Source organism: Gordionus sp. m RMFG-2023, chromosome 3 (genome assembly GCF_954871325.1).
Source record: "Gordionus sp. m RMFG-2023 chromosome 3, tfGorSpeb1-WG-v2, whole genome shotgun sequence".
Taxonomy (NCBI): Eukaryota; Metazoa; Nematomorpha; class Gordioida; order Chordodea; family Parachordodidae; genus Gordionus; species Gordionus sp. m RMFG-2023.
Genome location: NC_088777.1, coordinates 31,751,248 through 31,774,138, shown reverse-complemented (window position 1 = coordinate 31,774,138; position 22,891 = coordinate 31,751,248). Strand labels below are relative to the sequence as shown.

Below are 22,891 nucleotides of genomic sequence, written 5' to 3'. Positions count from 1 at the left end.
TATTACCATATTTAAGTCATTATTCGATATTATTTCAGCTAGATAATATACTATTTATCATATAGTATCTTCCATGATATTAATAAAAATAATATACATTGAAACAATATAAGTTTTCAGTATAAGTATTCTAGGGGAGGGAGCAGGGCGGGTTGATGCCAATAGCCCGTAGGACATTCAAACTTATATTAAAAACAATAAAGTCTTAAGTTTAAAAAAAAACACCTTATGTAGGTCATTCTGATATCACCTATAAGTGAAAAATATTTCTTTTATGTCAACATGGAATTTAACGTTAAAAATTAAAAAATGTTTTTATATCTTAAAAATAATTAAATTTATTTGCAATTTTTTTTATTTCAAATAAGGTGATGAATAGGGGGGGGGGGGTGGATTTTGTTAAATTTCCTGCCCCCTTTACCCCTGGTTACGCCATTTGTTAGCTACGATATAATTTATCAAACAAAATTTTTAAACTTATCCTATCATCTGTATGAATTTGATATTTTAAGAATAACTATTAGTATATTTAGTTTCATTATAGTACGAACCTATATAAAGAAAAGGGCTTAATTAGCTCAGTAATTAAATTACACGAATCTTAAGTAATGGTTGATTAAATATATTTCATTTCATTATTTATTCTATCATTTAATGTCCTCCCAAAATTAATAATATAAGATTATATCTGCAAATATAAAGAAAATAAATTACAAATTATAAGTTAAAGCAACTAGAAAGTAGTTCTCATCACCCTTTAATTATATCTGTGCCATTAACGTGAAAATTTCAAATGTTTTATAGTTTAAATTATTTTAAAAAATTAACAAAAATATTTGGTAAAGAAGTTACTATCTTCAAATATAATCATTCATCCAGACTTTTTATTATATTTAGATTTTGTAGTCTTTACAAAATTATGTCCGATGTGCCCGGATCAGTGTTATTAATTTTTTAATATTTACTCAACTTTAAATCAATTATTGATCGCGTTTTTTTTAATTTAAAAAATCCTATTTTGCCGAATGTATTAAAATATGTGTACAATACCTTATCCTATCAATGTCAAACAATTTTGTAACGAATTTTTGAATAAATTTCAATTTGCATTAATTTCTCCAAATTTTTTTATTTTTTCACAAGTTCGTTAAGGGTAGGTATTCTACATATATTGGAATACATTTTTAACGAAATCAGATTTTGAATAGATAAAATAGAATATGGGATGCTATTTAAAGTTATATGTAAGAACTCATATCATAAATATAGTAAAGTTTTCAAGTTTTTTTTAGCATGATATCAATATTGCAATTTTTCATTTTTAGCCAATAATGTATTTTTCTTTAAACTGTTCAATAAACGAGCAAGCAACAGAATGTAAAATATTTAATGATATAAGTTTCATAGTTATTGCTTTTAGAAGTTCGGCTTACTTTACGCTTAAGGCATGATATTAGTTTATATTGAACTTATAATTCAGTTACCTTTTAGTGGTTGGCGAAATTGATGGAAGAGATTAATAAGTAGGGCACTAAATTTTGACCTAAACTAGATAATTAGAATCTCTATATTCTCTGTTCTAATATATATTTTCTCTTATTTTATCAATTATTCTTCCCTTCAAACCCTATTCCAAACAGATTAAAGCAATAAAGTAAAATTTTCATAATTAGCAATCCTCATTAATTAGCAAAGACATTTATAGTCACACTTAGGAAGTCTTTCTACAGGGGAACATGCAGCATTATGCTATATTTTATGAATAACAACTTTATACTAAGATAATATTTAAATATACTAAAATCCTGACACTCATTTTTTAAAAAGATCAATTAAAATTTGATAAATCAAAGTTTATACCATCGGATCGTTTTTTATAGATCTCGATTTAAAACATATGGGTCGACTTTTTCGACCTCACTCAAATTTAATTTGGGTCGTTTTTTAAGACTTTGACCCTAAATGGTGGTCAATTTTTTCGATCCAACCCGTCGTTTTCTTAAAAACCTGACTTAAAGTTTGGATCGTTTCGACCCAATTTTTCACATTATCTAAAATTTATATCAAATTTTTTGACCAAGAGCCTACTCGGATCGACTCATAATATATTAATGTAATAACAAATAACCTTTAGATTTGGATATTTATTATGGTTGGGATCTTAATTTTGAGGCTGACTCTTATGTACCACAAAATATTAAAACATATGATATGGGTATCAGATTAAAGCTATTGAAAAATATTTTTTACGTAAACTATTCCCTTTAACTTTAGTGACGTTTTTATTTGTTAGAATAGACGAAATCTCTCTAAACCTCTTACATGCATGCTTGTTTGACATTGCAACAAAGCGGAATCAACACCTCCATCTGCGTTTAGTATGTCACCTAAATAACAAAACTTTTCCACTTTTCCCAGGGTTGCCCCATTGATAATATTCAAACCACTATTTTCTAAGTAAACATCACGTTTGTTATTATTCGGCCGAAAACTTTTATTCACTCATTTCTGGCCTTTAGCGCATTGGATTGAATTTATAGCAACTCCTATTCCACATATACCACATGTGTCGGATTCCTCCACTTAAAATTGTCACCACTAAACATCACCATAGTTTTTTATGCGTCTCGGCACGGATTCTTGGTAAAGTAATACCTTCACTTCTAAAATTTCACTTTCCATCATCCGTCTATACCGCATCACCAAATATTTAAATTTTGATGATTTAGAAAGCTAATTAGATTTTATTCTTAATTTTGATTAAGCCTTAATGATATTATTCACATAAAATTTTATAAAGTGGTTAATAAAAAATTATAGAAGTAAAAACATTTTTAGTGATAAGATAAAAATGGACTTGCAAAAAGTATTCTTAAAGTATTATTTAAATTCTTTTTCGAAAATTTTAATATTTATATGATAAAATCATTGTTCAAAACGTTGTTATTTAAATACTTTTTCTTATAAGTGTATCTATATTGATATTCGACTATTCTGAAAATTTGATGAATCCAGGGTATCGAATATCTAGACATAATCTTGTGAAATATTGTAATCATTGAGTTATAAACCATCGCCTAATTTAAGCAAACAATTAATAAATTTAATATGATTTTTAAAGTCGTGGGTATTATCCTTCTAAGTCAAGATGTCATAAATCATTTGAATGTTTGCTATGGAATCTTACTACAGGCAATGTTTTTCTAAAGATATTACCTAATAAACAAAATTGGCATTTGTTGTGATTAACAAAAATTATATAAATATTTTGTTAAAGAGTAGGATTTTTATTTTACAAATAACGTTATATTATTTATCATATGTGGTGTAAAATATTTTATATATATATTTATAATTGGTTAGTCATGTGAATGTATGTGAGTCATGGTACTACTTTATTTTGTTGAATATAAAAGGATAAATTTATTATATTTTTCCTTTTCGAATTTTATAAAAGAATCTTAAATTAAATAAAGAATTTCATATCTATTTAATTGTAAGTTTTTGGGTAAACATCAGTGACCACTTTAAGGAGAAAATAAATCTGCAGCAAAACTATAACAATTTTAATGCAACGTTGTATTGCAAAAGTATTATTTTGCCTATCTTTTAATAAACTATCATGGCCGCAATGAGGTTTATATATCTATTGAAAATTTATTATCCATTGCTTTAGGACACCTAAGATTTATTCGTGCTGAAGTATCTAATAATGTAATGGCATAGGTGATTTAAAACAGGAAGATATGACAGTTGATGCAAATAGTAATACAATATCACCCTCCCCTCAAATAGGATGTAATAAAGTATTATAAGAAAATGTCTTGCCTAGACCACCAGGATCATCATGGCTATCCACACAATCGACTTGTTATATTGTCGAAGATTAGGTAATCAGCATGTAAGATATTCTTAATCTAAAACAGAATGATAACATCAAAGGAATAACGCCAATTAAGAATTATAAGCTCATAACCTTCATAAAATGGTTATAGGCATACAACGGATTTGATAGTAAAGTTTTGTTTTTAAAGGGTAGGGTATCTGATATTACTTTATAGCAACAATTTAAATTAACCCTCAAGTTTTCCGGAAAGAAAAGTTAATATATTTAAGGCAACCCCATGTGAACAGGATAGCGAGAAGGGAAGCTGCCTCGGACCATTAGAATAAGACTATTTTAAGTACCGCCAAATATTGTTTTTTATGCATAGGTAAATTGTAATTATGAATATTATATAAATAAATGACGACTTTTTTTTTATTCAAAAATAAGTTTATAGATATTATTTTTATTATTAAAGTTTTTAATAATGCTCTTTTTAAAATGACTTCGAAAAACACTTAAAGTAATAAGGGTAATGACATTTTTCCGTGATGTTCGATTTGAAAGGGGATTATAAAAACTGTTCTTTAGGTATTTTGTATTCTCGTAATATGAATCTCTCCAAAACAACGGAAAACCCTGTATTGGCAAAATTTTTATCATCATACATCACCTCATCAGCTTAATGGGTTGCATTCATCTTTAATTACCTCAAAGATTTAAGGTAAAGGTAAGACTAAAAACAATTGTACCTGAACATTAATTACATCATTTCTCTTTATAAAAAATGAGGTATAAAACATTGTGTGGCGAAAAAAAAATATATATAAATAGATAACAAATTACTTTTTAATAAAATATTTATTCTTTTTTAAACTAATTAAATTAATGTCGTCATTGTACATGGTAGCATGTTGAAGGTAATGATTTTCTTTATGAAAAGTCATTCATTATATATTTAAATAAACAAAAAAAAGCAAATGCCTAATTAAGAGTTTTTTTTGTAAATAGATGTGTCAGATAAAAAAATTAGGATTTACAAATAAATTTTTTTTAGCGTTTATTGTAAATTAAGCCTATGGTATATTTTTTTATGAAACTTTCATAATTAAATTTATCATTCCGATACATCAATTTTTTAAATTTTCTAGAAATAAAAATAGAGGAAAAAATCACAAATAAAGAAGAGAAAATCATGACTAAAATTTACAAAATTATGATTTAATAAAAAGAATAATTAAAAAGGGTCAAAAATGATAAGTGTTTCTTTTATTTTAAATTAGATGTGTTTCAAACTTTATAATATTTATGATTACAATACCAAAGTTTTTAGGTGGTAAATTTTTTTTATAATTCAAAATGAGATGATATCATTTTCCAAAAAAACATATATTAGCCCCCCCTCCCTCTTTACATTTTTGCGCTAATGATCTATAAATTTACCTATCGAGTATAGAGGACAAGAAACATAAGTTTCACATTTTTATAAACCGATAAAATTATTTTTAAAAAATAACAAATCAAAAAGCAATTTAAAAAAAAAGTCCTATACTTGTGTAAAGGGGTGGGAGTCATTTTAATAATAGATATTTTTGGGCACTAGGAGGAAAAAAAATATTCACATAAATTTACAGTCTTTCTTTTCTAATATAAATAAATTTACAATTTAAAATCGAGATTTTTTTTATTAAGTGTAAAATGGCTTAAGGTCGGGTTAAAATAACAAAAGGAAGATTGGAAGTATTGGGGGTAATTTAAATAATTGAAATTTGAGAAATAAAAATATCGAAAATTTATTTTAAGAGTTTCTTTTTTTCAAAAATTTTAATATCCGGATAATTCTTGGAAAGTATGATCCAGTTCTTCACTGACAGCTTTGTATTTTTCTTTTTCGTGTACCAATTCATCTTAAAAAAAATTATTTTTAATTAATTTAAATTTTTGAAAAGTAAACAATGATATAAACAAAATTTTAGAAAAATAGGTATGTATAAAGTATGAACTTCCCTACATTCAGCCTAAACTTCTTTGGGCTGCTAATAGAGGTTTTAAATGTTCCATGTATCCTCGACAAGGTGTAAAAATAACCTACAGAGGTTATCCGATCAAAAAATCGTTCCAAAAACCTCCAGAAAAATATGGCTGGGATAAATTCCTTAATCACCTACAAAAATTAAGATAATATGGCCAAACTATATTCCACAAAAGTTGTGGAGAAACTGGTCTAGATGATGAAGTAAAGGTCTGCAATGGGTGGGTTTTAATCCGAACGCCCGTCCAAGGTTTTTTAAAATTCACTTGCCTTATTTATCTAAAAAATTTAACCCGCCCGACCACCCAATGTATAAAAATTATTTTAATGGATGGTTTGGCTCTTTATTTTATTTTTAATTAAACTTATGAAATATGTAATATTATGAAGTAAAAAAATTATTTTTAATAAATAGAAGCCTGTGCTGATCATTTCGCCCAAAATTATTTAAAATTCACCTGGCCATTGTTTTAAAAATATTTTGACCACCACCCGCTTAATTAAAATTTTTTAAAAAACCAGCCCACACTCATCTGGGGGATAAGAGGCCGAGCTAGAAAAAACAGGCCCATTTCAGACCTGGGAAAAGTTAAAGCTAGAACACAGAAAGTATGTGAAGTTATGGATGCACTGTATATAATGAGAGTAGATGTGCATTGTATGAAGATTAAATGGAAAGGTAATGGAGCAAGAATTATTGGCAATATAAATCATGTTTATAAAAATTTGCTGCAAAGTTGGTGTTGGCATGTTAATGTCGAAAAATGGATGGACAAAATCGTAGAGGCGAAAAAACTGGATAATCTTATGATTATCAAGATGATATTTGGTAAAATATTTAAGATTTCAGAATATGTCAACCCCGTTGGCAGAAAGTACATTTTGCTATAATCTATTGGAAGTTCATCTAAACTCTTTTGCGGGGAGGGGATTATGAGCGGTGACTCAAACATAATGAATTAGTAACGAGGTGGGTTGAAAAAGCTCATGGGGATTTGGTTTTAAGGAAAAAAATCCTGAAGGTGAGAGAATTTTAGATTTTTTATAATAATCCTTTCAAAAATGGTGACCTACAAATCAGGTGGTGCCAAAAGTGAAGCGAATATTTTGATATGATAGGCGCAGACATGAAAGTAACGGGGATAACAATGAATCAAAGTAGAAATTAAAAATAAATTAATAGCAAAAACGAATGAGGCACGGGTTTGCAAAAGACAGGAGTGTGTGTAAGGAAATAAAAATATCTTTTAGTTTATAAAGCAGGTAACGAAAAAGAAACATGATGTGATAAAAAGTGCAAAAGGAGAGACTGTAATAGATAGTTACGGAATTAAAAATATATGAAAAACTTGTAAGATAAAAATATTGTGTGAGGGGGGTGCTGGTTGATAGTCTAGAGAATGTTGAATTGGATATCAGAAATGGAGATATTCTGGATAAAGTGTGCATTGTTGCCTATGATAAGTTTGTTGAGAATGATGACTTGGTAATTGTGTCAAGGTATAAATATACTTAAATTTTTTTCAGAGAGGAAAGTTGATATCAGTTGCGTGAAAATATATATGGCAGCGGAAGATGGTCATTAAAGGGGATACATGAAAAAATTTAAAAAAACGGAAATGAGAATGATAGATAGGGTGAGGTATCTCCGAGAGAAAAAACAAGCAAAAAATTGTGCGAAAAGTCTACCTCTTTAGACATAATAAATTTAAAAAATTTATATTACCTTCCAAACGATCGACTTCTTTCTGTAATTTAAGAACAGATCTCTCGGAAAATTCGGCTCTAGTCTCCGCCTATTTGAAAAATCAAATCAATAGTGATTTTTTTAGAATATAAAATTAATCATAATTTCTTTATTATTGAATTTTTTATTTAAACAAATTTTGCAGTTAAAAGGTAAATTAAAGGTATATATATTTATTCCTAAATGTTATGCGCTTACATCTTTAAGTCTAGCAGTTAATTCGCGTAATTGTTCATCGTAACTGTCTTCCCGTTGTGATGCCTGTGAAAATTGTAAAAAGTATATAAGTATTTGAAACAAGAAATTTTTATATTTCGTAATGAAAAAATAGCTAAACAATGCCGATAAATAATATAGCTTGTTAGGATTGCTCTAATGGGAACTACTTTCAGGGTTAATTCCGCTATTTAAATATCTAATAATTTCCAAACTATTTCGACTATGGTCTATGGTATTTAATATTGAATTAATCTCTATCCATATTTCGCAATTTTTGCATAATGGGCACCTAATTTACTCTAATACAGAAAATAAAAATAACAGGAATGAACCATATACAATATGAATGACTTGACTATACATTAGATAAAAAAAAACAAAGGAGAAAAAACGAATATATTTGTATTAGCGCTTATTTACCATTATGTTTTCTTCGCCTATTATTAGGGATGTATCGATATTTTTTATTGGATCGAATCGGGCCGATATTTCAACTTTTTAAAACATCGGTATCGGGCAATATTATAAACTTTTCCGATCCGATAAAATGGTTTATTCATTTTCAAAAAATTTTATCCAAATTTCATATATTTATGTTTGTTTATTACTTATTATGTAAATAGATTAATGTTATAATATAAATAAGGATTTATCAATAAATATTTTATTTATAGATTCATGAATATAAACTATAACTGATCATTATAATATATTTAAATGACTTATGTTATAGTATAGTTAAATTATAGATGTTATACTATTTAAAAAGTATATATGAGTAAATGTAGTGATGCGAAATCGCTCCATTTGAGCCGATTTTTAAAAACGGCTAACTCAATATTTTAGCCAATAATATTGGCTAAGCTTCGAGATTTTGCTAATAGATGTCCAAACCTCTGTGCTCTTCAGGCTTGTGTAATTTTTTCTGTATAAAATAAATAGTTAGCCTTTTTTAAAAATTGACTCAAATGGAATGATTTTGCAATACTAGATGTATGCATTAAAAATTAAAACGATTAGTATGTTTACCGAATACAAGATATGATATTGGATCGGTAATTAGCCGATATCAATTTAATATCGGTAATATGGGATCGACCTCCAAAAAGTGGATCGGTACACCCCCACTTATTAAAAAAGGGAAAGAATGAATCAAAGAATAAGAAAAGGGAAATAAAATATGTATCAAAATAAAACTTTTTCTTCGTTAACTTCCAACGATTTCAAATTATTGCCCACGACCCTGAGTTCTTCTTCCAATTCCACAATTTTACTTAAATTTTTTTTTAAAAATTAGAGTAAATAATTTATTGGTTTAAATTTAAGATAATGAATAGCTACTTATTTCTCTCGTATTTATCTTTTTCAGTTTTATTCGTTTCTTTCTTTAATCTTTCTTCCTATCTATCTTTTTTCTATCAATTCTTCACTTTTACTTACCAATTTTTGAACTTATAATTAATTTTAACATATATATATCATAAAAATTGCGAATTGAAACTAGAAATTTATATGTTTTTAAAAAAGTGTTTAGAGCGTGTTACTATATTCCTTCTTATTTTTCATTTCTATCACTAAGATATATAAAATAAAATGCAAATTTGAGATATGAGGAACAGATAGGTTTTCCAAAGAAAGTAAAATTTAAAAAAATATGGTGAAAATATTAGTTAAAAAAGAAACTTTTGAAATCCATATGAGATAAGGTACATAGTTAATGATTAACTAAAGAAATACTCGTATTATTGAATACAACGCATAATCAAGGGAAAATTAGATTTTAAAGAAATATTTAAAATTTGGAAAGATATTTAAATTCCATTTATAGTCGAAATATTTTACGCTTCTGCAGCCTCGGCCCGACTTTCAGAACTCTCTTGGGATGATTCTAACATAACTAGTTTTCTAGCCACCTAAAAATTTGGGCAATGGAGAGGAGGAGGAAGACATTGTTGGCAAATGGATTCGTTCATTGTGAACAATTTTTGATTTTTTTACGAAAGGAAGAGGAATCAGGAAAAAATTATTTTTTAAAAAATATAATATTTCATATAAAAAATTTAGGTAAGGATAAATTCTAAATTTTTTTTTCTTAATTCATCACTGCTCACTAGCTTCTCAGAAATTCCATTGAAGAAAAAAATCCCCAAAAATAAACAATTTTGGAGTAGTGGGAGAGATTCGGCAAGAAAAGAAACCCAAGAGGCGAAGAAAAACCTAATTGGAAACAATCAATACACCCGATTAATGTGAAGAAAGATGATGTAAAATTAAAAAAACATAATTAAATCCATTAAAAAAGTATAATTTTCTTTAAAAAGGTTTATTACGCTTCTCCAGCAGCGGCCCTTTCTTCCGCTCTCTCGTTATCACTCTCCAAAATGGTCAATTTACGCATCACCTATTTTTTATTTTTTTCAAATTTTTATCGAACCTAATTTAAAAGCAAAAAAAATTCTTAGTGTGTACTAGAAATTTTTTTTAACCGTTTTTAAAAAAGTAAACGCCAAGGAATAGAGATATAAAAAAAACAAAATTTAAATAATGCGTACTAAGATATTTTTACTATTAATACTAAATTAATATTTAAAATTACTAACTCAAAAAAAATACCTATGAGAAAAATAACCTTTTTAATAATAAAATAACAGTAAGGTGGTGTTTATGTTTAAATATAAAAAAATTCACAAAACTGATATCTTTTCTTAAAAGCTTAAGTTTTATAAGTTGTAAAAAAACTTAACTAATATAAAAAGTGCATCTATAATATTATATTGTATAATGTCATTGTGGTATTTTAATGTAATGAGTATAAATGAATGGAAAAGCCGTGGACACGTTTCAAAATCCATCTATTATATGTATATTTACAAATAAGATTTCAAATATCATGATGCGAATAAGTTAAAATTTTATTTATGCATAGAGGGCGGATTTGACACATTAGCGGCTTATAAAAGAATCGGTTATATTGTTGCGGAAGTATAAACGGATAAATTGGTATTAGGGTGCATTGATATGATATATGTTTAGGTAAATATAGTAGTTTTGATTGATGAGATAAATTAGCTAATAATAAAATTGTTAAGTCTTTGCAGTTCAAACGGGGGAGGGATCACGGTTAGTAATAGTTAGATGAAAGTTGTTCAAGAAAACATACACAGTCAATCATTTATATAAGGAAAATAAGTGTTATATTTTATATTACAATATATGAGTATGATAATTAATTATAAAAATTGAGGTCTGCAATACAATGGATCGCCATGGTTTTTTAAAAAAAATTAACACGCCCATTTATCTAAAAATTTTGTTTAGCCCGCCCCGCTCAATCTTTAAAAATTATTTGATTGGTTGTAATTTTTATATAATTTATTATCTTTTTTCTTAAACTTATAAAATAAGTAATATAAAAAATATTTCGCCCGAAAATTATTTCCGCCCACCTAGCCATTGTTATAAAAATATTATTAGCCCACCCGTCAATATTTAAATTTTTAAAATGGCCTACCCATATGATGGCGAGTTAAACCAACCTGTTGCAGACCTCTAATAGTCCTTTTTGAAATTTATAAAAAATATCGTTAGTATAGATGTTTCATGCATAAATGATTAATTTTCATTTTCTAATAAATTTTTTTAATTTTAATATAAATGCCTCGCACACAAGTGTATTAAAATCATTGGTAATGAAAGAATTTGTTATTCCATTCAATCAATTTGAAGGATTTTTTCCTTCAAAATATCATGCAATTTAATCTCTTTTAAAAATATAAAAAACATTCGATTTTTTTCTTTATAATATAAATTATTAGGTAATCGGCTATATACGTTCTGTATAGATTGAAATTATCACGGATCTATAAAGACAATGAATGCCATTTTATTATTTTCGAATAAAATTATTATAAACAAGCGAAGTGAGCTTTGAAAAACATGCAATATTCAAAATATATTTTTTCAAGCCTTTTCATCAAAATACCTCGTCGTATTTCCTATCCGCTTCTTCGGCAATATACTGTGCTTCCTTAAGCTGAGTTTCGAGGACGTCAACTTTTTCTTCGTCATTCATGCTACGGCTCTCCATTACTTTTCGAACTCTTTAAGGAGATTTTTAGTTGATATTTTTAAGTTTAATTAAACAAACTTTTCACTTTAAGCACCAAAGGAATCGATTATTTTTGCTCAAATTAATTAAATTATGATAAAACTGATATATCACGGGCCCACACAATTTTTCCAATAAATATTTAAGAATTTTTGTAAATAAAATAAAAAACACTTTTTGATTTTTTTATGGTGTCAATTTCGCGTGATTTGAATTTGTCTTTATATTTATATTTTTTTATTGAGAAATCATGGTTAAATCAGAATAAAATATTTAAATTCTTGTTTTCACGTTTCTTTTTGTCTATTTTTTTATGCAATTAGTTCTTTAAAAATTCGGAGATTAGATTAGGTCCCCATTTCTGATCGCCTAGGTAATTTTTTTATTTTCATTGATTTGGGTAAAGAATCTATTTAAAAGTGGTACAAAGATGGCTATTTAGTAATAATTTCCAATCGGTGTAACGCTAATATTGGAACAATGTGTTTACCTCAGTGAAAGTCGAGACATGCAAATCCCAAAATAATACAACGTTCTCTTAACAATCGTATTTCCTCTTACTTTTTAAAAACTATTTTATAAATAATTTGCATTTTTGGCTACGGGGGGTTTACCCCCACCCAATCCTCCCCTTAAATGCGCGCCTGGCGTTCTTATTTTGCCGTTTTCCAAAGCTAGCACAGGTTAAATTTAATAAATTTGAATTTTTCTACATTGTTGATATTACTTTATATACTAAACTTAGCCGAACCTCTAGCTAATAGAATCTTGCCATTTAGAAAATTTATACTTAATATACTGTTTCCAAGAAAAATAATATTTATTCTTCAGTTGAAAATTTGTGGAATTAAATCATGAATGTTGTTGATTCATGATTATTGGAATATTGTATTAATTTTTATATAGATTCGTGAAGTTGTATTTTTTTGATTTAATAAAAGTGATTTTATAAATTTTTCTGTGTACGATTAAAGCTTCATCCTATATTCTTTTGTCCAATATGAGTTGAAATCCATTGTACATGACTATTTTTAGTTTATTCATAGGATTATTGAATTTTTTATATATGTGATTCAAAAATTACTTTTTCAAATAATAATAGACTTTTAAGGTAGTTGGGTGAATATGTGGATATACTTTTAAGGTAGTTGGGTGAATATGTAGTAAAATAAGAAGAAATAGATCAGTGTGAAAAAATAAATATTTTTATTATAGAGTGAGACAGGTAGAAGGTATTTTCTGTTCATATATTTTATTTATGAATCAGAAAGAAAAGATTATATGATTAAAATTAAAAGAAGGAATTTAATAATATGCTTGGAATAAAGTAAGATGAATATATAAATTAATACCCTATAGAAGTAGAGGATTAATGATATAAATCCCATGAAATAAATAGATGATAAAAAAAGGTGTAAGTGAGGACCTCTTGAAATTTAGTCTCCGATTCAAGTGCTATTTTTTGAGCCTCTTTCAATTGAGCTTCCAGCATTTCGAGCCTAGAATCTTCGATGTTACTTCTATTTTCAAGTGCTTTCCTAGCTCTAGGTTTAAAATTATTTATTATTTTAAGTTTTATTGATTGATTCTACTAACAAATGTTTAAAGCAACATGGGCTAAAATTTATGAAAGTTTTAAAGTTAATTTTAATATAAATATTTGCAAAATTTTAAAATACATAAAGAATTTAATTTTTTTAATATTTCCCATATCTATCATTTATATTTATATTATTGGTACAAGTGGAACCATGAGCATATAACCTAATGATACAATCTAAAAACAGCTTTGAAAATAATATAATCCTTGATTTTTGCTTTAAATTTGGCATTAACTAAATTATCTAAAATTAATTAAATAATTAAAATGATATAAATAATTGATTAGTAAAATATAAATCAAGATTTAAAAACAAATACATTTAATTCAAGGACCATATTATATTCCTTAAATTACATCTTATGTCTCATAACTTGAATAAAATTTATTAAATAAATTAGTTTGCTGTAATATTTTACAAGATCTAAATGTATATTGTATATTTTAAATTTTGCAAAAAATACTAAATATTAATCTATTTTTTTTAATCTAAACTAAGATTCCTAAGCTAATTCTTTTGAGTTGCTTAATCATATAAACAATAATATAAAATAATTGATTCTAAGTAAATTTAATTCATATAAGCTCCCAATTTTTTGCAAACATTAAAATAACCTGGTTATAAATGCAAATATTTTAAAATTGGCAAGATTGAGATATTTTTTATTACATAACCATCATGCAATGTTAATATATAAAAATAAGTTATCAAACAAAAATATTTTAAGGATAGGTTGGTAGTAATAATAAAATCAGCCTGTTTTGGATAAGCAAAACCAATCTAAAATAAATTTTGAATTGTTCAATTAAAATAATTTTGTTTTATAACAAGTTGTGATGTTATAGCAATATTACAAAATGTTTATGTATAAAAAATTAATTGCCAATTCTGAAATATACATTAATTAGGTCATTTCAATATCAGTTATTAGTGTAGCTCTATAAGATATTGCTTTGGGAAAATATTAAGTCAAATTTTAACAGACCTTTCACTTTCATCTGCAACTTTTGAAGCTTCTTCAAGCTTGGAGGTGGCAATTTTGAGTCTTTCTTCAGATCTTTCTAGATCTTCTTCCAGTAATTGAATCCTTCTATTTAGAGCTGCAACCTCAGCCTCAGCCTAAGATAAATATGTATATTAATATAGAAAAGGTGATAAAATGAAATAATTTTTTATAAAATATCAAATTTAAAAACAACTATAATTTAAATTGTCTGAAAAGTAAACAATTATTTCACATAAAATGGAAACATAATTAGGGTAGCAATCCAATCTCATATATTTTAGAAAAAGAGGTTTTTATAAAAGGAGTGATTTTTGAAGTGGGTTACATTTCCTATACTCAAAGGGGGAATTGCTTTTAGAAAAGTGTTAACACTACAGTAGTATATATAACATAATTTCATAAATTGTATTATTAATATATATAAGTATTGTTAGCCATTATAATTTAATTAAAAAGCTTTTATAAAATATAGGGCTAATGTTTAAACACATCTCTATGTGAGACAAATATATTCAATCCTAGATAACATTACTTCTTGTGATCTCCGTTGTTCAATGTAATGTTGTCTCCTATATTCTTCTGCTTGATCTTTTAAACTATCTAACTCTTCCCTAGTTTGTCTCATTTTCTTCTTAATTACATCAATCATTGGTGAATTATTTTGTTTAGCGTTTGCAATAATTGACATTTGGTAAATAATATATTTCTTTTAGATATATGTTTTAGTGCAAATGGATAATAAAAATATCACAATATCCTTTTATTTGGTTTAGATATTTGGAATGTAGATGGTAGGAAATGCAGATAATATAATTTATATTGGCTTTAAAAAAATGTTTATAAAAAATTATTGTTTTTCAATTGTCAATAAATTATGTTAAATATTAAGTTATTTTAGATAATAAGTTGATTACAATATTTTGAGTCGTTATAATTAACGTAACAATTTATATAATTCTTTTTAAAAAATGCAAAAATGCGTTTTCCTTTATTGGATAAAAAATGTTAAAAAAAATGAGTAAATGTCTAAAAAATGTGTGTAATTGATAAAATATGGTGATGCTTTTAAAAAAATTTATCCGACATTTTATTTTAAAATTTTTATAGCCTGTATGTTATCTAAATGATAAATTTAATTTAAAGTTACATTGAAAAAAAGATTTATTAACATTATGAATCTTATTTATTATTAAAATGCATTTGAAAAGATAAAGCTATTGTGATATATTGATTAATGTTTTGTCAATCATCAACAATTTACGTCAAAAAAGAGAAGTAACCAGGAATCAAAACCGTAACGAATATAGGTTCGTTTTTAGGTACAGATAAAAATAACTGTATAAAGTTACATTAGGTTTGTAAAAAATAACAATACCTGTTAGTTTTAATCTTTAAACAAATGAATTTTGAAAAGGATTTTTAGGGTTAATTAAAAGTTGGAAATAAGAGGGGCGAAAACCGTTATGAAAAAGGCAGTATATTTTTTTAAAATTTTATTACTAAAACCCATAATGGCAATATTTTAAGATTCTTTTCTTCTTTTTTTAAATATCAATAAGCAGAAAGACTATTTTACTTTTGTCCCATTTGTCGAGCTCGATTTAGACATGATACATATTTCTTTTTTAATGTAGCGTCACTGGGGATAAGGGGGGGGGGGGGGGTGAAGAGTCCTTTCATAATTTTAATTTTTTTATACTACTAAAAAAAGGTAAATTAGAAAATAATTAAAAAAAATTTTTTTGAACCACCTGAGATTGTAAAAGCTAGTGATGCCCCTGCTTTTTTACCAAGTGTCCAATTCCTTTTATTGTATAAATTTTTTATATTAGGTAATTCTCTCTTGCAATATTGCTATTTGTTCTTTATGCACCATCCAAATTTCCCCAATTTAAAAAATTTATAATTTTAATCGACATCCATATATTTAGGGCTTAAAGATCAGCATCCATGATTATAATACAGGCAGATTTGACCCAAAAACAAACCAAAAAGTTTCATAAAATTTAAATAAAAGAAATAGTTATGTAAAACAAATAAGTATTTATATTTCCTATTCTATGATTTAGTTAAGCGAGCATAGTTACAAATATGATTTCTTTTAACACTTCTATGATCTAGGTGCATTGGCGTACGCAGCGGGGGGGGGGGGGCAGGGGGACAAATCCCCCCCCCCCCCCCCCCAAAGCCAAAAAATGCAGATGCCGGATATATTTTTCAAAAAAATTATTGTTTATATTAATTTATATTTGTTAATATTTATTCGAATCTCATATTAAATATATATTATATTACATTTATTATCACATTCATAAGTTATTTTATCAATTAATTTCGATTTCAAATTTTCCGGCGTAATATTTACTTATTATTTTCAAATTTTTAGTGGCGTAATATTTATCTACCATTTTCAAATTTCTAGACAAATAATAATTATTTCTGAAACTTCTGGTCCAACAGGGGAAAAAAATTGCAACCTTGTCCAACGAGATAGAGCCTCTTCCATCAAGCACTAACAGCTATTAAGGAGTTAGAAGAGCCATATTACTGAAATATTACAATGGCCTGAAAGAAATATTTCCTCAGAAGCAAGAAAATTATTGGATTCAATGCTTATTCAAAATTTTATTTTTCATTAAAATGTATTATTTAATTATACAACTATTTTAAGTATTACTTTTCAAAAACATGACAATGATTTGATTAAGAAGATGAGAATAGCGGAGAGCATTTTATCAGAACTCAAGGAAATTATGGCTAATGTTGATGAAGAATTTCATATTTTATATTTTATTGTTGAGTCAAAAGCAGAGCTATACGTGTTTAATATTTGTCTCCCTCGACAGCAAGGCAGGCTCATCGTTAAAACATTAATATAGGATCAGTAGAAGAGTTTATCTTAGATGCAGATACATTTATAACCCAAATAAATGAATTTTTAATATATCATGCAGCACTTACATCTGCAAATATTACTTCCACAAAAGCCTTCCCAACCTTTTTCAGATGGTGATAGAAGATGTTAAAGTATCTTATGATGCCTTACTAGCTGAATAACTATGTTTATAAGATTAACTATAGTTGATATAGCCCCAAAAAATGCTATGGATGCTCTGCATTATTTCAAACACATTTTAAATTAAATTCCCAATGTATTAAAAGGGTTTATAAACTCTTCCCATTAGTAAACTAATGAGAGAACATTCTTTTTTAAGAAGAATAACAGAGGCCTGCAGAAGTACCATTTGCAGGGCACGGCCCGGATTTTTTTTTAAAGATTTTTTACGCTATTTTTAAAAAAATTTTTAGGCCGCTCGGCTTTTTTTTTAAATTTACAGGCTCGGCCCGGCTTTTTTTAAAATAAAATTTTCAGGCCCGGCCTGGATTTTTTAAAAATAAATTATATTTATTTTTGATTTTTATAGCTAATAATAACGATTTCAAATATAGGCTGTTTTAAAAAATACAGCCCGGCTTGGGTTTTTTTTAAAAAAAATTTAGGTCCGGCCCGGGTGTTTTTTAAAAAATATTTTGGGCCCGGCCTTGGTATAATTAAAAAAATTAAAATATTGTCCGGCCCAGGAGCCGGGCCTGCAGGTCTCTGAAAAACATACAAGAAGTACAACATGTGAAAGTAGATTGAAAGGTTTGGATTTTTTGAATATTCATAGGCATTTGACGACAAGCAAGGATGAGATAATTGAAAAATCAGCTCAATTCCAACGAAGATTGGATTTTACATTGTAAATATATAACATACAAAATACAATTATTCCTAAGAAACTTTTTGTGTAAAGGCTCAAAAAATTCAAATTTCTATTTTGGGTCATTTAAGTGATTCTTTACATATAATTTTTTTATAATTCACATTAATTTAAAATTGTGTATTAGGAATAGTTATTAGTCCTAATAAATTTATGCTTGATATTTTTAAAAAACAATAATATTTCTCAAAAAAATTTATTATCCCCCCCCCAGACCAAATTCCTGCGTACGCGCCTGTCTAGGTGGAATGTATAGTATAGGCCGTTAAAGTGGGCAGGAGGTTGAATAATGAGTAGGTGGTAAAGTAAAGGGTTTTTCTAATTTTGATCTGGGTATAATTCTTTCTTTTTTGGTAATTTGGATTTCTATTTCATTTTTTGCCATGAATTTACTTTTTTTCTAATTTGAATTTATTTTTCTTTTTGCTAATTTGGATTTCCTTTTTTTTGCTATTTTGGATTTCCTTTTTTTTGCTATTTTGATTTTCTTTTTTTGTTAATTTCGTTTTGTGTGTTTAGTGGGTATGCGTAGAGAGTTTAGAACTACCTGCTTCAAACTAAATTAACAATATACTTCGTGCTAATAGTTAATTGATAATATTTATGTCAGGTACATAGATATCTTTGTTCAAATGTTGTTATTATTATTTAGTAGGTAGTTGTTAACCATATATTTAAACCTATTTAAATCGATATTTCTACAAATTCTAATTTTATTAGTGCCCAAATAAGTTATGGAGATATTTATTTGGTGCCGTCGTTGGCTCTAGCCACTCCTATGTATATTTAATTAAAGTTATGAATCTATTTTTTGATGGTACTACATAAAAAAAATCAATAGTACGGATTGCCGACATAGTGTCTATCGATATCTTAACAACCCATAAATTATTGCAAATTAAATTTTAATATATTTTTGAAAATGAATTCGGTTTTGTTTAATTTTATTTTTTTTGATCTTCATTTTATGTCATTTTTAATTTATTTTTGAAACTTTTTTTCTTTTTTTCTTTCTTTTGCTCATTTTTGATTATTCTTTTTTTAAAATCTTTTTAAAAATAATTATCTATTTTCCTTGTCTACTATCTTTAATTCACTATTTTTTGGCCCTATTCTTTTGGCCTTTTCACCTTTTCACCTTTATCATATTAGAAATCCAGGAATTAAATTTATTTCAATATAATAGTGCAATTAAGGAATCAATTAAGAAGCGTGGGCATATAATAAAATATTTATCGCTGTATAATATATAACCCATAATTGAATATATTTTCTGTTTTTTCAATGGAAAATTTTATTAAAATTGAAAATTATAATAATAAAGGGAAATTGATTGGAGAGAGAGGAATAACCAAGAAAATACCAAGAATGATTTTATATTTATATTGTATTCGTGTAATTGTAAATGAAATCATTTGATTATAAAAAGATATTGACAAAGAAAGAAAATAGTAATAGAAATGTAATAAATGAAAATATAAGGAGAATAAAAGAATAATGATAAAAAGAGAAGAAATTATTTAAAAAAAGAGTTGTTAAAAACAAAAAATAGAGAATTGAAGAAAAATGAATAGATTTAAATTAAAGATTTTTAAAAATTAGAAAAAAAAATTAAAATATCCTATTACATGTAACACACTTAGTACTTAATATTTGGAGTTAGAAGGTAAAAATTTCATATACTTATCTTTATAATTTGAATTCAGAGTTTTAAAAATTAACAATTATTTTGACAATTATAATTAAGGTAAACGCTAGATCATAGTGGGTACAAAACTGAAGAATATAATTGACGTGAGAACTGACGTTGTTAAATCAACTAAACTTGTCTAAGACAGCCAAAATTTTAGCCTAATGAAAACCTCAACCTAAAGGTTGAGGCAATTTCTCTTATGATAAAACTTGGCTATGCCTTGAGATTTGGAGAAAGTTAGGTGATTTAACAATATTAAGAAAACATAATTTAAAAAAATCTAAACTTTTAATATGCACATTTGAACTTTACTGCCCCAATTAAGTTTAAAAATATTTTTATAATTATAGATTTAAAAAAAAAATAGATTTAACCTCGGCAGCTGCTTTATCTTTGGCTTCGAGGGTTTCTTGGGCTTCTTTGAGAGATTCCTGAGCCGCGTCGAGATCGTTGTCTAGCTGTTGTATCTTTTTTTGCAAGCTTTGAACCTCTTCTTCGGCCTTTTTTAAAATAAATAATATTAGATTAACCCATCAGTACTCCAATAAAAATGAGTTAACATATGGGATTTGACAGATCCAAGTCGGAAGCAAATAGTTCATATTTTAAAAACTAATGATCCAAAATTAATGAAATTTTCGATGTATATTAAAATGAAGCTGCTAGAGACATAATAAATTACCATTTTCAAGCAATATTTATTTTAACAGGCTTGGGGTACTATAAACCCCAGAAGAGTACTGAAGGATTTATATAAAGAAGTTTATGATATAAAATATTTCGTAAAGAAGCGTATGATATAAAATATTTATAAATGAAAAAAAAAAGCCTAAAGTTTTTATCCTAACCTTTAACCCTAGAATGATTAATTTTTAAGGTCTTATTTGGGTTAAAATCAATATGATATCAAATCGTGGTGAATGTAATAAATCAGTCAATTAAAAAATATTTTAATTGTTGGTAAGTTTGTGATAAAAAATTTTTAGTGACAAAAATCGTCGTTCTTTTCAAATCTCAAGCTAGTTTTTCCCCACTGCATTGTTTTAATATTATATAGAATATTATTTAAAGGCAAATTATGTACTCTTTAATAATTAAATTTTAAAAAATTAAAAATAATTGCGGGACTAATTTATAGGAAAAATTATATATGATATTTATAAAAGTTTGCCATTTCCAGAAAGCAAACTATAATTTTAAAAAAATTTCGACTACGTAAGAGAAAAAGGTTTCAAATAAAAAAAATATGAAGGAAATAATTAAATTTGTACAAAATTTGAGAGAATTAGTTGTGTTATTAGTTGTGTTGTTGCGGGGGGAGTGGGAGGGGGGGGGGGTGTCGAAGGAGGGTTCAGGCTTAATAAAAATTTTAGAGCTTCCGAAAAATTATGAAGTGTTTATTTGATTTATTTATTCAAATTTTTTTTTGGTTATTTAAAAAAATATAATTTTTTTAAAAAAAGTAAACCCTACGCTCCAAGAATACTATGAGAGAGGCGCCAAGTAGAGCAATAATGGAAGAGTTTCGAGATAATATTATCCTTAAACATGTAGTAGGGCTTTAATCCTAAAATGAATAATTAAAACTAAGGCAATTTCGTAGTGTTTGTGAGTCAAGCCAAACATCAAATTTGGTCGTTTGCCCATTAAAATTTTTAATTGTTTAGTTTAGTTATTCAGCTGCATTTTTTCAATATAATTAACATATAAAAATATAATCAAAACTTACCAATGACATTCAAAGAATTCATCTGGAAAGAATCTTAATTTTGGAATTGAATTTCTCTATTTATTGAAAGAATAAAATAAAATCCTTTCTTTATTATTGATAATAATATCTGGGTTTGGTAAACATACTTATAAACGCTCATTTTTGATTTCTTTATATTGGTCCCCAAAGTCAGATATTTCAAACGCTAGAGAGTATAGTATTGCCTTAGCTTTGCCTATGCCTTGCACATTTTTATTAAAATAATAAAATACTGATAAACCTATAAAAAGCCAATTAAATTATCTCCTTAACACCCAGATTGAACTAAAAACTTCATAAAATTAAGCAAATCGATTCAGATGACAATTTAGTTATTTTGAAATCGAAAATAATAATATCCTAAATTGTTTATAACTTCTAAAACATTGCTTAATTTATGTACACAATATTATGTTTTTTCATGCTGAAGCAAGTAATATACTAATTAACACGGCAAGTATTTTTGATTCAAATAGTTTTAACACATCAGGAATTATGACTTTCAGCATTTGTAATAGTCGTAATTTATTCTCTACTGATGATTTTAAAGTAATCTTATGACACGCCAACTTAAGATTAATTATTTTAAGATTCTGGTAGCGGATGATTCGAAAATTATCACCAATGTATTTTTCTACTGTAAAATTTTCATCTTAGAACTAAAATGAAACTCACTCCAATAATAATAAATGAAAACAGAACATTATTTTTTATCAATTAAAAATAATGACATATAAAATCTTACAAAATAATCCCTTTAATGGAAGAATGGCGACTTAATCAATTTTTAAATGTTTGATTTATGAAAGTAACATAATCATAATAAAGTTATTTTTGCATTTACCCTTGCATGCTGAAATATTTATATATCAAAATGGCTAAAAAGAAAACTCAGAGGTCAATTATCTACGCTTAATTAATTAAGAGGAAGAATATCATTTCTCGGGAAATTTCGATAGTTTTTTTAAGTCTTTTTAAGCAAATTAATTATATTCATTAGAAAAAAAAGATTTGAATAATTTTACCTTCTGTCGTCTAAAATAAACAAAACAAACCAATATATTCAGAGTTATAATATTATATTCGTTCCAGTTGTTACAATGAGGGATTTCCTATCCTTAAGAAGATAGGAAGAAAAATTACCG

General features: G+C 26.6%; 1 protein-coding gene across 7 annotated transcripts in view; it reads right to left on the bottom strand.

Moving 5' to 3' along the window:
* Positions 1-5,576: 5,576 nt before the first annotated feature.
* Positions 5,577-22,891, bottom strand: part of LOC135926086 (tropomyosin Mac r 1.0101-like) — a 33,335-nt gene continuing 16,020 nt past the window's right edge. The window contains exons 3-10 of one of the 7 annotated variants that reach the window (XM_065461763.1): positions 20,371-20,496; positions 14,519-14,652; positions 13,359-13,476; positions 10,155-10,225; positions 9,022-9,097; positions 7,804-7,866; positions 7,585-7,654; positions 5,577-5,733 (exon numbers count right to left, since the gene is read on the bottom strand). In XM_065461763.1, coding sequence (XP_065317835.1) covers positions 5,651-5,733; positions 7,585-7,654; positions 7,804-7,866; positions 9,022-9,097; positions 10,155-10,225; positions 13,359-13,476; positions 14,519-14,652; positions 20,371-20,496 — 741 coding nt within the window. In that variant the 3' untranslated portion in view covers positions 5,577-5,650. Of the gene's footprint in view, positions 5,734-7,584; positions 7,655-7,803; positions 7,867-9,021; positions 9,098-9,666; positions 9,738-10,154; positions 10,226-11,806; positions 11,925-13,358; positions 13,477-14,518; positions 14,653-15,071; positions 15,263-20,370; positions 20,497-22,891 lie in introns of those variants that run through there. The other 6 variants (XM_065461762.1, XM_065461761.1, XM_065461760.1 and 3 more) reach the window with 6 other exon arrangements.